Below are 13448 nucleotides of genomic sequence, written 5' to 3' on the forward strand. Positions count from 1 at the left end.
GGATTGACTAGGGGTTATAGGAGTTGGTTTTGCTAAGAGTTGACTTACTGATATCATAGCTTTAAGCTGACTGTTTCACTTTGCGCTGTGACGACCTCGAATACTCCACGATGTTCGTTGGATTCGAGCTGTAGGTTTTCAGAGAGGATGTCGCTGATAGTAACCGCTAGTCCATTCATTGTGACTACAATCCCAATATATTTGTCAAGGGTAGTGCCGTCTGGGAACCGTAGTCATCCATATTTGCTGGCGTTGGAAATAGTGTTGTCGGTGTTTAGTCGTTTTGGGTGTTCCCATTATTTTGAGGTCTTGGGGGACTGTGGCCTAGGGCAGATTTTTTTTTCTCTAGGGCAAGACACTACATGGCATAATACATTCAAACACAAAAAGGTCCACTTTAAATGGCGATAATGGAAGAGTATTTGCATTGTTGAAGCAGAAAGGAGGGTTGGTTATATTAAGCACTGAAAAGTCAAAAAAAGAATGCATCATATTGTACAGCTCCACATTTGAACAGAATCAAATACTCGATTTTCATAACTGAACTCCTCACCTGAATGTACTACTTCCTCACAGTAACAACAGCCTTCTCATAACACCCCTCAACAACCTTCCCAACATCCCCCATCTCCCCATTAACAGCCCACTCTGCAACCCTCTCCAGCACAACCCGACTCTCCCTCTCAATCGGCGTAAAATGCCCCGACCTTGGCAACTGAATGACCTGGCTCCCGCCAACCATATAATCCGAAATACCCCCAAGACACAAATGCGGTTCTAGCGCCTGGTCATTCTTACCCCAGATAATCGTCGACGAAGCCTTGAGCACACCAGCAGGACTCTCGTCGAACATACCTGCTCCGCTGCTTGCGCGACGGAGCTCGTTACCTTGGGAGATGGTGTGTAGGTTTGCAACTGTCTCGACGGACTTGTACCATCGGCGGGTTACTGCGCCGTCGCGGTAGTAGCTGGCCATGTGATGGAAGTTGCTGAGGGCGCGTTCGTTCTTCACGGTTGTAGGGTATTCCTCTCCCGATGAAGTTTTGGTGTTGCATTCTGCTTGTGAGGGGCCCAAGGTGCTGGCCATGCATTCTGCGGCGTCTTGGGGTGTGAAAATTTTGTTGTCTTTGCCGTAGGAGCCTTTGTGGATCAGGCGGAGGAAGGAGTAGTTGCGGCCTGTGCCAAGGTATTGGACGAAAGCCATGGGGAGTAGCATGACGAAGATATAGCCTGAAAGGAGAGTTTGGATAAGGACTGGTTTTAGGGTTTTGATAGCTTTGAGGAGAGTAGATCGGGAACGGATGGGTGAGTAGATGGATGTTTTAAACATCTTGATCGACGAATTCATCAGACGGCGGGCATTAGAGAATGCCAAACCGATCTATATTTGTTAGCCCAATGTCACAACCAAGTCATCACAAAGAACAGAGAGCATACCAAAGGCCCATTGCTCAAAACAAACCGATCCGCTAAAACCGACGCTTCACTCGCCAACCGCATACTCAACGCACACCCCCAATCATGTCCCACAATAACCGTCCTCTGCACCCCAACCCCGATATCCTCTCCATCAATTCCATATCTAGCCCTCGCTCCGACAATGAAATTTGCCAAATTATCAAGCACTTCCGTCGCCGCGTATTTCTCCAATTGGTCGCTCCCGCCGTAGCCCGGTAGGTCGACAGCAACCACAGTGGCGGCCTCTTGGAGCGATTGGGAGCTAATTATATGTCGCCAGACAGCCCAGCTATCAGGAAAACCGTGGATGAAGATGATTAGCGGCTTCGTCGCGGGTTTCGACGTTTCGGGCGTGGACTCATTGCAGAGGTAATGAAACCGGAAGCCATTGCTAAGAGTCAGGAATTGGTGCGTGAAATCATTCCATTCTTTTGACAAATTCCAAAGGCGATCGCGAGCTGTAGAATATTTAGCAATTGCAGTGAACAATGATAGCTGTCTTTCATGTGAAAGCGGGATAGAAACGTCATACCCAACTGCAGCTCCAAATTCTCCTTTTCCGACGGTCCTTTGAAGAAATAGCCTTTTCGTATCGCCAGCAAGCCATACAGGAGCATCGTGAAGAGCCCATAGCCAAAGGTCGCCGCCGACAGGAGTCGACTGGCTATGGTGTTGAGGGCGCTGCTCATACTCTTGCGATGAGATGATGTAGTAACCAATGATGGAGGATAACTAGCGGCGCTATATAATTTTAGAGTAAGATAAGTTTAGAGTAAAGAGGCTTATCTAAAGAAATTTTCAATTGTTGATCCGAAGTAGAAACTTGGAGAAAAAAAAAAGAGATGAGACAATGCGAGCTCATTGTTTGCGCGCTTCGGGCGTCATGGCAGCTTTGCCGCCACATATTAGCCGCGCTGATATCAACGGTTCTGGTATCACAATTCACAAGGGCACGTTTTTCAGAATGCGGAATACGATTGCATCGTTACATAAAACGCAGCCCAACAGGCAATGACACCATAATATAGTCACTGGTTGAGAAAAGGGTATTTAGATTAAACACTGGGCGAACTCCAACGACCAATATATACACAGAAGAAACGAGAAACTAAAACTAATAAAAACATGGCAGCGCCTGCGAAATGCACATTAAAGGACAAATCCCAGTTTGTCGCGATTTTCATCAATTAACCTCCCATACCTATTAGCCATTGTTAGCAAATTTCACTTGCACGTTGGGTAGGGACATACTCTAGCAATAACCGGAAGAACCAAACCTCAAAGTCCTCGTTTCGTAACACATCCTTTGCCCACTGTTGACTCTGCTGCGCAATCCGGGGAGCTGCACTGCGACCTTCCTCTTCAGCCGTGAAAAACCGCATTGTCTCGACATAATCGTCGCCTCGCAAACCCAATGGTACGTAGTGCACCCATGGCCTGATCCACTCATCGTGCCATTCGCGGAAGATAGCGATCTTGGCGACCAGGCTGTTGCTTTTCAAGAACGCATAGTACCGACCACTAAAGGCGTTTCCATCAATGTCGACTAGGTATTTGTATCCCCAGGCATCCTGCTGACCGGCATGTTTCGCCACGTCAAAGTATTCTTCTTGTGCGGCGCAGTCTTCGGGGTCGCATTGTCCGATGAACGTAAATTTGACATCAAATAGGTCACGGTAATCGCGGCGGCTAACCTCCTTCGATGACCAGGCACCATTCTCGTCCCGGGTCAGGGCCTTGGTTGTATCCAGCGCATTTGCATTGCTGACAAAAAGCTGGCGATGCTGTCGTCGCCAGCCGCCCGCGCGCGAGAACCCACCGGTCGTCGAGCCTCTCCAGTACAGCTTGTCGAGTTTTGAATCCCACTCATAATCTTTCCTCCCTTCATACGGAACTTTGTCCGCCCAATACCACGGGCTAGGGTAGACAATATCCTGGAAACTGGAGATCTTGCTCTGTGAGAACACCGGAAACAGATCGTGAACAATATCAAAGGCATTCGGCCGATCAAAAAAGCCGTAGGTGTAACGAAGCGACGGAGTATTGCAGATATCTGAGGCCGCAGTGGTATTGTAGATAAATCCAAGCCCTCCGTACGCATAGGCAGTGGTATTATCAACAGGGTTCTCTTCGAGCGAACGAGCAGGACTATTCGCAGGACAGGAGATTCTTGAATGCGTCCACGTTGGCTGATGCGCGAACCGATTGAACCGCGTCGTGCGGACTTCGTCAATGCGATCACCCTTGTTCACATCCGTCGGTCTAGGCGACCACGAATTCACCGGAGACCGATTCCCGAACGACTCAGGAACCGCATGGTCCTTGGCGGAGTTGACTAACCGCTGAAGGTCATCGCTAGGCAAAACGACACGAGGCTCGTCATGGAGGTTGAAGACAAGATCCATATCAGGAAGATACTGGATGAATCCCTGCATCATGCCAATCGTAGCTTCCCGCTGCCATTTATACCCATCACCACCACCATCTGCCAGCGTAACCTTACCCCCGCGAATAAGAATCCCCATCATCTGGTTATCAAACCCAAGGGCCTCCCTCGCGCGCGCTCGAACAGTCCGCGGCTCCAGAGCCCAAAATGGCAGAAGCGAATGGTAAATTGTATCGTATTCATCAATCATCTTCACCCCCTTGGCTTGAGCGAATTCGAACCACTTGTCGAAATGCGGCGGAGGGTGCATGTTGTAGCGACGCTGGTATTCCCGCACGGCATCCTGCAACGTCTGGGACTGGCGCGATCGTGTCTGGTCGAAATGCTGGTCTGCATTTTGGATTAATTGGGCGACGGGGTGTGTTTTTCCAGGAAGGTAAGAACTCTGCTGAGCGGCTTGGTGGTAGTATTCGATTGGTTTCAGTGGCGTAGGGGGTGTAGCTTGAGGGTGACTCGGGATCGGGGGTGTTTTCGGTTTGCGTTCACGGAGAAGAGTAAGTGAGAAACAGGCGACAATGAAGACTCCCAGCAGGATCGCTACTCGTTGGAGCCGCATCCTGCCATTAGGTGAGATGGTGACAGTCGTTGTGGCGGTTGTTGTTTTTTAGGTGGATTGTTGGTACATGGGCAGAGGGGAACTGGCAAGAAGAGAAGATAAACAGATGAGAGGCATGAATAGAAGAAAAGAAGGCCTCTGTCTGTGGAAGAGAATTAAGGAAACTAAACCCCGTTCAGAAGGTAGAATGGAGAAGGGAGAAAGAGAGACACGAAGGGAAATGGGGCCAAGAGCATTCCATCCCAATCAAGGAAGTCTCCAGGTGACCTCACCCGTCCAAGAAGGATTACGCTGCCAGTTGTTCTACACTGTCCGATTCGGCTCTTGTTCTACTTTATTTGTAGTACCCGCAGCTTTATTCTTACATGCGACAACGAGTAAAATGTCTTTTCCGTCAGCCTTATGAGCTATCCGAATCCGTCGCTAACTGGTTCCCCATACGAATAACAACTAAAAGAACAGCTATCCACTATTGTACGCACCACGTTTAACCACACCAAAGCGACCACACCACGTTAATCCCGAAACAACCCACTGTCTCGAGCACAAAGGTCTGTGTGTACCACATGGGCGTACGCCGCCAGACAAAACACTCCCACCAATGCCACATGCGCAATGTAAAACCGTTGTCGCTTGTCCTTCGCCGATGCGCCCGCCGGCCGGATACTCAATCCTCGCCTTCCTCCAAACGGTCTTATTAACACGAATATCACCAAAAACGCCGAACACACTGCACCAATTCCCCATTGGACATCCGGATCCCGCAAGCGTTTAGCCAGTAATGAACTGAACTCCGGGCGAGGAGACGCGGATTGTAGGAAGAAACTGAAGTATAGAATGGCGTGGCCCAGTAGGAGCGGCGCGAGAATGAGTCTTCCGCAGAGACGGTGGTACGGGTTTAGGAATGGTTGCGGGAGGGAGGTCAAAGACGAAATAATCGAGGGAGCGCCTGGTTTAGAATTCGAGAGATATAATGCCGGCGAAAGGATCACCTGCATCGGCAGCTGAGACATGCCGATTTGGCCCAAGGCCTTGGTAAGATGGAGATAATCTGTTTAGAAACAAAAGATTAGCGGAATTGCATCCGCTATAGCCATCGATGCCATCAATTGAGATAATATTTCCCGCGCAGTCTCATAAGATAGAAGCAGAGCAATGGTCACCTACCATCGCCAGTCTTCCACACGGATAAACCTAACAGCCATCCCAGCCAGATCAAACAGACGGCATACTGCCTCCGTGTCTCAGTCCATCCGGGAAATGGTGGCCGATCCCACCAGGGCTGGTCTCTGCACCGGGACCGTTGCTTCACGGCACCCTCAGTAGCTTTAGAGTAGCTTTGATATATGCGAATCGCGCATACCACGACGACCACTGAGAGTTGAGCAACATATCCCCGGACGTCCAAGAGTTCACGACGCTGCTGCTTATCAGGAGCAGACACCGGCGCAAAGTGCCAAGGCCATGTTAATGACATTGGGTCCAAATAGCAACCAAAGATGGAATAAACAGGAAAAATGGTCAATTGTCCAACGCACATAAAGACATTAATAATAATACTATTTATGACACGCATAAGTCACATGATGCTATACAAGTTTTAATTATCATCCATCAGATTGTTTTAAGCTTTTTATGTAGGAAATCAAATTTACATTAATTAAGAATGGGCCATGAAGCATTTCATCACTGATCAAATGCGAACTATGTATCTAAACCGACAAACGGGTCCTCCCTTTCGTGGCGCAGGATGGTGTCAACATATTCATTCCTTCCCATGCCGTAGCCGTTCCGTTACTTTATAACTTTTTTCTACATGCTGATGTACGGCGATGCTTACGGCGAAGTTTGCATGTTCTCCTCTGGGGGGCCGGCAGCGGTCGTAGCGAAGTACCGCACATCAACATCCTCATCCTCCTGCAGCTTTTCCAGGTTCGGCAGGATCCGTTGCTGGATGAGTTCCTGGCCCCGCGGCGAGGGCGGGCCGGTTTGGCCGGACTTCTCCAAGTCGGTCAGGGTTCCCTCGGCCGGCAGACGGCGCAATGTGTCGATCAGCACGGCGTACGACTTGGCAACGTTGAACCGAATGTTCGGGATCTCGTCTGCTGTGAGTCGGTCCATGATGGGGATAATTGAGTTTTCAGTGATATCCAGAGAAACAACAGGTGCAAGGGTCTAATATTTAGTCAGTGACTGAACCTTACGCACCAAGGGTTAGAATCTACTCACGGAAATTGCAAAGCAGGTTGTCATTCTGTAGAGGTAGTTGGGGTGCTGTCCCATAGCCATAACCTTGGGAATAATCGAGCCCTGGGCCCATTCGATTCCGAAAACCTCGGTCAGCTTTCTCAAGTTGGTGGTAGCGGCCTCACGAATAGAGAAGACGGTGTCACCAAGCCACCCCATGCAAAGGTCGCTAAGTTGCTCATCGAAGAACTTAACGCCCAGCTGGCTGGCAAGCAGGGGGATATATTCGATGATGGCAAGACGGACTCGCCATTGCTTGTCCTCGGCCAGTTGGACAATTGCGGGAAGAAGCGACTGAGAAAGAAGATCAATGCCGATAACTGTGATGGTCAGAGATACGGATCATGTTAACTCATAAGTAGATTCCCTTACCCTTATTGACATGCTCCAACTTGGAAATGATGTGCAAACGGACGTCGGGGTATTCGTCCTTGAGCATTTGAAGGAACATCGGAAGGAGATGAGCAATAGTCCTGCAGAAATTGTGAGAAGCCTGCGGCGGTCAATGTTGTGGGTGAGATGTCTACTAACTCTTCCTTTCCGAGGAGTGGCGAGAGACCGCTAATTTGCGTACCCAGAGCCGCGCGCACGTGTTGAGATGGGTCCGAAACAAGGTCTTCAACGCTAGTCATGATCTCATTAAGAAGGGTCTCCCGGTCGATCAGACTGCAGAAACCTAGTTCGGGTTTAGCGAGCATCCTTGATTGAAATGCAGAGGGTGGGGGGAATACCTGGGATCTGGCCGGCAATTGCAGTGCGAACTTCTGCTTCCGTATCCTTCAGGAGCTTAACAAATGAGGGCACCATGTCACGAGTGATCACTTCTTCGTGCACAGCATTAGCGATCTGCCGTAGAGGTTAGTCAGTTTTGAAAAAAAAAAAAAAAAAAAAAAGGAACAGGGGAAGAGGAATAGCAGTGGGAATGCGAACCTTTTCATATCTGTCGGCGACCATATATCTGACTCTCCAGCTCTTATCCTCGAACAAGTTCCGCAGGGATGTCAACAGGACGCCGTGGCTGGGCTGTTGTTCCTTGGGAATTTCCTCCGCAATCGCAATAAGAATATCCACTGTAAGGAGACGCACACTATCTTGGTCGTCACTGGCAAGGTACTGGAACAAGGGTATCATTTCCTCGATGACAACTGGCGTGTCCAATTCTTTGACAAACTTGGCGAGATTATTCGCCGCCTGTCGCCGCACCATCGGGGTCTCGTCGTGCACCAACGCGCCGAAATATTGTCGAAGGCTTTGCTGCAGGGGTTGGGGCGCTTTCTTGTATGGGACGCAGTACAGACCGGTAGCGGATACTTTCGACGTGAACCAGTCCGCTTTCGATAGGCGAAGAACCATGGGGACGAAGTGCTCTTCGACTTGTTTTTCGGACAATTGCTCGCCAATCTTGCAGAGGGATTCCACCGCCTACCGTGCCATCAACGTGAGTGTTTGAACAATAATGAAAACCAAGGAGTTCCTACCTTTTCCCGAACCAAAGGCTCTTCGATGGCGGCCAGGTTTTCCAGGGGAGAGAGGAGAACATGCCCAAACTCCGGGCCGCCAACATATTCTGTAAAGTCACCGAGCTCGTCACTGAGTGCGGTCAGGACCTCGTCCTCGTCCTCCACGGAGTCTGGAACGGTGCATGTTAGATGTCTTCACGCGATCGACGGAATCTTGCTTCGACTACTAACCATCAAGGAATGGAATGAGCTCATCGCGAGTTCTCTCGGGACCGAGGGCCAACGCGATAGTAGAGAGGCGGTGAATGGCATTAAGGCGGAGGAGAACATCGTCGTGCTGGAAAGATTTTAATTATCAGACGTGTTTTCAGAATCGATAGCACGCTACGGTTGACCACCACGGTACCTTTAACTCGTCAATGAGGACGGCGATAGGGTAGAGCTCGTCATTTTCGCCCTGACCCTCCATCGCGGATACTGTATATGGGTTCCGGAGATTGAAAGAAGCGACTAAGGGAGTTGGGTAAGGTGGCCGGAATCAACGACGACAATACGGAATGATATCAGGCGATGCTGTTTAACCTGATACCACGCAGGCACAATGAATATTTTTTCGGTTCTTGGAGTAGTTGATGAAGGCGAGATCGTCGAGGGAGATTAAAAGAGAAATTAAGCGGATATCAGAGAGCCTATCTAAGCATCGGGGGGTGTCAGAATCATCAATACTGGTAGTAGTCGGTGAGGGGAGCAAGATAATATGGGAAGGGGATGTTGTCGGTGGTGAGCGAGACTCCCCGGGCGAGGTTTCGTGGGGTTTGGGCCGCCGCAGAACACGGTCATAAGCAAGAAGGCATACCTCGAGACAATTGGGTTGGAAGTGTACAGCCCTCGAATAACGACTTTTAGGTAGATATCAACGGCGGCAGGGAATAGTGCTGCTAGGTTTCAGCCGCAAAAGGATATTTGCAAAGGCGAGCTGTCTGGTCAACGGGGTGAGGGAGGAGCTGTGGCTGGTGAGGGGGATGATGATACAGTATGGTATGGTAACTATCATACGGGTATGGTAACCTTAGAGGGGGATCTGTGGCGGTGCGATAAGTGGCTGTCCCGCGAGGGTCAAGCCCCAACGGACATTCATGCGGACTCATCCATTGATTCTTTCTCTGCAAACTCGGTGCCAGCAGAACGTCAGTCTCGCTATTAAATAACGTGGAGATCGCCAAGGCTATTGTGATAATAGCTTAGCGTCTGGACTCTCCATATCTACCGCTTTTTCTTTGGACATTCCCCTTGCGCAAGTCCTGAAGGACCCCCCTCACCATGCCCACCATCTCCGTCGACAAGGCCGCGCTCTTCAAGGAGCTCGGGCGCGAGTATGTGCTTGTCTTCTGCTCAGTGACTTTGAAGACAATTACTAATTGCTACCGCTAGATACACTACGCAAGAGTTCGACGAGCTTTGCTTCGAATTCGGTGAGTCACTTTTATCACTTTTTTTCATCTGCGGGGCTCGCGCTGACTGACTGTTCTACCAGGCATTGAGCTCGATGAAGACGTAACACTCCCTCCCACCGTTTCAAAATGCCGTTATCGATACTAAGACTTCACAGACGACCGATACGGACCGCCCCATTGTTGATGGCGTGCAGGAGCCGCCTCAACTCAAGATCGAAATCCCCGCAAACCGGTACGCATTTGGCAAGACTCTGAGATAACGGGAGGAGCGCATAACTGAGAGGGACTTGTAGATATGACATGCTGTGTTTCGAAGGTATTCAGCTCATGCTGAACATCTTCTTGGGCCGCAAGCCTATCCCCAACTACAGACTCGTTGAGCCGTCGAGTGGGCAGCTTGAGAAGATCGTGGTCAAGGAAGACGTGAGTGTTGTCATCATAGCCCGTCTACTATATAGCATACGCTAATGGGCTGAGAAAGACCACAAAAGTCAGGCCGTATGTCTCCGGCGCGATCCTGCGCAATGTGAAGTTCGACCAGGCGCGTTACGAATCGTTCATTGCCCTTCAAGACAAGCTTCACCAGAATCTCGCAAGACAAAGAACACTCGTTGCTATTGGTACCCACGATTTGGACACCATCCAGGGTCCTTTCACCTACAATGCTCTGTCTCCCAAGAACTTCAGCTTTGTTCCCTTGAACCAGACTAAGGAGCTGAACGGCGAAGAATTGATGGCCTTCTACGAGGTATGAGTTGCGCCAGAAGCAGGTATGCGAAATTGATACTCATAGATCAACAGAAAGATAAGAACCTCGGAAAGTACCTTCACATTGTCCGCGACTCTCCCGTTTACCCTGTCATCCACGATTCGAACAACACCATCTGCTCTCTTCCGCCGATTATCAACGGTAACCACTCGAAAATCTCCGTCAATACGACAAACGTCTTCATCGAAATGACCGGACTGGACAAGACGAAGCTTGAAATTGTCAACAGGGTCATGGTTACAATGTTCTCCCAGTACACCGCTGAGCCGTTCACGTGAGTATCATCTATTCTAGGTGGGTTGCGAAGTGTTAATCCGTTTCCATAGAATTGAGCCCATTCAGATCGTTTCTGAGCACAACGGCGAGACACGTGTTGTCCCGGATATCTCGCCCCGCACCACCCAAGCCGAAATCTCTTTCATTAACCAATGCTGTGGGCTGAACCTCTCTGCGACTGAGATCAGCGACCTTCTGAAAAAGATGTCCTATGATGCCAGACCTTCCGCGAACAACCCCGACCTCGTTGATGTTGACATTCCCCCAACCCGTGCGGATGTCCTTCACCAGGCTGATATCATGGAAGATGTTGCTATTGCCTACGGATTCAACAAACTTCCCCGATCCTTCCCCAACATCTCCGGCACTATTGGCCAGCCTCTCCCCATCAACAAGCTTTCCGACATCGTGAGAACAGAAGCTGCAATGGCCGGCTGGTCTGAGGCGCTTCCGCTGATTCTGTGCTCGCACGACGAGAATTTCGCTTGGCTCAACCGCAAGGACGACGGTAACACCGCCGTCAAGCTTGCCAACCCTAAGACCTTGGAATTCCAGGTTGTCCGTACTAGTCTCCTTCCCGGTCTTTTGAAGACCATCAGGGAAAACAAGCATCACACTGTGCCCATGAAGATCTTCGAGGTTAGCGATGTCGCTTTCAAAGATTTGGAATTGGAGCGTAAAAGTCGTAACGAGCGCCACTTTGCCGCTGCATGGTATGGACGGACCAGTGGGTTTGAAGTTGTGCACGGTCTCTTGGATCGCATGATGGCTATGCTTAAGAGCGCCTTTATCACTGCCGAGGAGGGACTAGAGAGCACGGCAGCCAATGACTCTCAGTACTGGATCGAGGAGCTTGATGGTGAGTCCCACATGCCCATCACATATCTATTTAGTCTTCATTGGTCTGTATGCTAACACATTCGATCAGACCCCACCTACTTCCCCGGCCATGCCGCCTCGATCCACCTGCGCATTGGTGGAAAGGAGCACAACATCGGTACCTTTGGTATCTTGCACCCTACGGTGTTGGAGAAGTACGAGCTGAAGTACCCTGTTAGCACACTGGAGCTCAACATTGAGACTTTCCTGTGAACGGGTTCATCGATGATGTTTATTTATGATCATGGAGTGAAATGATTTACAGAGATAGATGACATGAGTGAAATACCAAAATGGAGTGATTGTTTATGGATTATGATTGGATCTGAAATTGTATTCCTGTAGATACTGCGTAGTTTTGAATCGGCCAGCGGATACATCTTCCACCAGTAGTTCGGAATCTGTCGTATCCCGGGTTTAACCCAATATCATGTCTTACGATGTAGAGTAGGTATAGTAATCCACAGATTTTATTTCCCCAGGGTTCGTCACTTTCCCCGCTAAAGTACTAGGAAAAACCACTTTTGGAAACCGCTTTTGGAACCGATCTTGACTTTTATTCCGTTCGTAGAGGTAGTCGGACATGTAGAGAAAAAAAAGAAGAAAACTCGAGGAGATATAAAAAATAAAAGGAAATCGTTTATTTATTCAACCACATCAGAATTAACCCCAAATTTACTCCTGTGCAAAAGTCTCAGCACCAGCAGCAGCAGGAGCACCCTCCTGAGCCTCAACAGCTTGCTGCTCAGCAGCACGCTGCTGCTCGGCGAGCTGCTGGGCAGCGACGGCCTTGGCGCCATAGTCCTGGCTCATGGGCTGCAGAACGGGCTGCTCCTCCTTGGGCTCGATGATGGTGACGGAGTCGGGGAGGGTCTTCTGGGGACCGGCCTTGCCTTCGGGGTCGGAGCCGCGCATGATCTTGACCTTGATACCGAGGACACCCTGGCGGAGGAGAACGTGGCGGGTGGCCGAGTCGATGAATTCCTTGGCGGGGTGGCCGGAGTGGATCATGAAGCCGTCCTGTTTATATTATTAGCATGAGTCCATGGGTGTATTATCCGGAGTTGATTGCGCATCGTATCGCATTGCATCCAAAACCTGAGGACGAAAGCAGGCGTAGACGTACAGTGAACTTCATGGACTTGGCACGAGCAGCACGGAGCTTGCCCGAAACAACAACCTCGCAACCCTTAGCACCGCTCTCCATGATGAAACGGAGGACACCATAGCAGGCACGGCGGACGGCCAGACCGTTAAGCAGCTTGTAGCGGAGGGACTCGCACTGAGCGACGGCGGAGAGACCGCGGTTCTGGACCTTGGCGGCGTACAGGGAGACCGAGTTCTCAGGGAAGCGGAAACGCTTCTGGATGAGGGAGGTGAGCTCGCGGATGCGGCGGCCCTGCTCGCCCAGAACCTCCTGGGTGTGGGTGGCACGGACGACTGCGAGAAGCTGTTAGCTTCTGTATTCTCCAATAATTGTATATTTCCCGTCGCAATTGATCCTATCCAGCAAGTTTTCCATCTCTTTCTCCCCAGTGTTTATTTTTCCTTCCTCCTTCAGAAATCACCCCTTCAACAACTCCGGTTCCAACCCCAAACATCCAATCCACAAACAAAACAACTTCAAAGAAAGGCGAAAAGGAACGTACTGATGTCGGTAACGGTAGGAGTAACACGGACTTCGACACCCGAGTAACCCTCCTCAGCAAGCTCGCGCTGGAAGAACTCGTTCAACTCGGCGTAGAAGACACCGTCCGCCACGAACTTTCGGCGCTTCGACATAGCTCCCTGGACAGCAGCCATTTTGACGTTTCTTTTTTGGCGTTTATTGAAAAAGGCGAAACGGCCGAGGATGAAGAGGGCGAGTTGGGCGTTAAAGGCGGTTCGAGGTGGTCGTGCCGTC

At 50.2% G+C, this 13448-nt stretch overlaps 7 protein-coding genes across 7 annotated transcripts; 2 read left to right on the plus strand and 5 right to left on the minus strand.

The window, feature by feature from the left end:
- Window positions 1–562: 562 nt before the first annotated feature.
- On the minus strand, window positions 563–2147 carry EURHEDRAFT_467306 (alpha/beta fold hydrolase; the record flags this gene model as incomplete). Its single annotated transcript, XM_040785169.1, has 3 exons — window positions 563–1381; window positions 1438–1916; window positions 1991–2147. 3 exons carry the CDS (start codon window positions 2145–2147, stop codon window positions 563–565), a joined length of 1455 nt encoding a protein of 484 aa, XP_040634073.1.
- A 460-nt stretch (window positions 2148–2607) lies between these two features.
- Window positions 2608–4460, minus strand: EURHEDRAFT_519168 (putative capsule-associated protein CAP1; the record flags this gene model as incomplete). Its single annotated transcript, XM_040786761.1, has 2 exons — window positions 2608–2659; window positions 2710–4460. 2 exons carry the CDS (start codon window positions 4458–4460, stop codon window positions 2608–2610), a joined length of 1803 nt encoding a protein of 600 aa, XP_040634074.1.
- EURHEDRAFT_308049 (uncharacterized protein) lies at window positions 4361–4920 on the plus strand. The gene has a single exon (XM_040778296.1). It carries the CDS (start codon window positions 4528–4530, stop codon window positions 4864–4866), a length of 339 nt encoding a protein of 112 aa, XP_040634075.1. The 5' UTR covers window positions 4361–4527; the 3' UTR covers window positions 4867–4920.
- A 55-nt stretch (window positions 4921–4975) lies between these two features.
- Window positions 4976–5937, minus strand: EURHEDRAFT_381991 (putative metalloreductase Fre8; the record flags this gene model as incomplete). Its single annotated transcript, XM_040779482.1, has 2 exons — window positions 4976–5511; window positions 5628–5937. 2 exons carry the CDS (start codon window positions 5935–5937, stop codon window positions 4976–4978), a joined length of 846 nt encoding a protein of 281 aa, XP_040634076.1.
- Window positions 5938–6296: 359 nt separating this feature from the next.
- On the minus strand, window positions 6297–8636 carry EURHEDRAFT_467242 (protein phosphatase 2A structural subunit TPD3; the record flags this gene model as incomplete). The annotated part of the gene is made up of 9 exons (XM_040785165.1): window positions 6297–6635; window positions 6690–7027; window positions 7080–7180; window positions 7239–7383; window positions 7439–7553; window positions 7638–8129; window positions 8186–8337; window positions 8399–8504; window positions 8574–8636. The coding sequence occupies 9 exons, from the start codon at window positions 8634–8636 to the stop codon at window positions 6297–6299; spliced, it is 1851 nt and encodes a 616-aa protein (XP_040634077.1).
- Window positions 8637–9304: 668 nt separating this feature from the next.
- On the plus strand, window positions 9305–11989 carry EURHEDRAFT_308069 (phenylalanine--tRNA ligase subunit beta). The gene is made up of 9 exons (XM_040778297.1): window positions 9305–9540; window positions 9599–9639; window positions 9702–9721; window positions 9777–9853; window positions 9915–10044; window positions 10103–10369; window positions 10423–10664; window positions 10717–11525; window positions 11595–11989. Exons 1-9 carry the CDS (start codon window positions 9488–9490, stop codon window positions 11756–11758), a joined length of 1803 nt encoding a protein of 600 aa, XP_040634078.1. The 5' UTR covers window positions 9305–9487; the 3' UTR covers window positions 11759–11989.
- Window positions 11990–12220: 231 nt separating this feature from the next.
- On the minus strand, window positions 12221–13348 carry EURHEDRAFT_381994 (40S ribosomal protein uS3; the record flags this gene model as incomplete). Its single annotated transcript, XM_040779483.1, has 3 exons — window positions 12221–12565; window positions 12672–12985; window positions 13195–13348. 3 exons carry the CDS (start codon window positions 13346–13348, stop codon window positions 12221–12223), a joined length of 813 nt encoding a protein of 270 aa, XP_040634079.1.
- Between the last annotated feature and the right edge of the window lie 100 nt (window positions 13349–13448).

This window comes from Aspergillus ruber (genome assembly GCF_000600275.1).
Source record: "Aspergillus ruber CBS 135680 unplaced genomic scaffold scaffold00050, whole genome shotgun sequence".
NCBI lineage: Eukaryota > Fungi > Ascomycota > Eurotiomycetes > Eurotiales > Aspergillaceae > Aspergillus > Aspergillus ruber.

Bases quoted from the DNA above. Each gene is read 5' to 3' on its own strand.
- EURHEDRAFT_308049 (XM_040778296.1), top strand. From the start codon at position 4,528: ATGGGCAGAGGGGAACTGGCAAGAAGAGAAGATAAACAGATGAGAGGC.
- EURHEDRAFT_308069 (XM_040778297.1), top strand. From the start codon at position 9,488: ATGCCCACCATCTCCGTCGACAAGGCCGCGCTCTTCAAGGAGCTCGGG. The intron at 9,722-9,776 runs GTAACACTCCCT...AAGACTTCACAG, and splicing joins GCATTGAGCTCGATGAAGAC to ACGACCGATACGGACCGCCC. The intron at 9,854-9,914 runs GTACGCATTTGG...AGGGACTTGTAG, and splicing joins ATCGAAATCCCCGCAAACCG to ATATGACATGCTGTGTTTCG.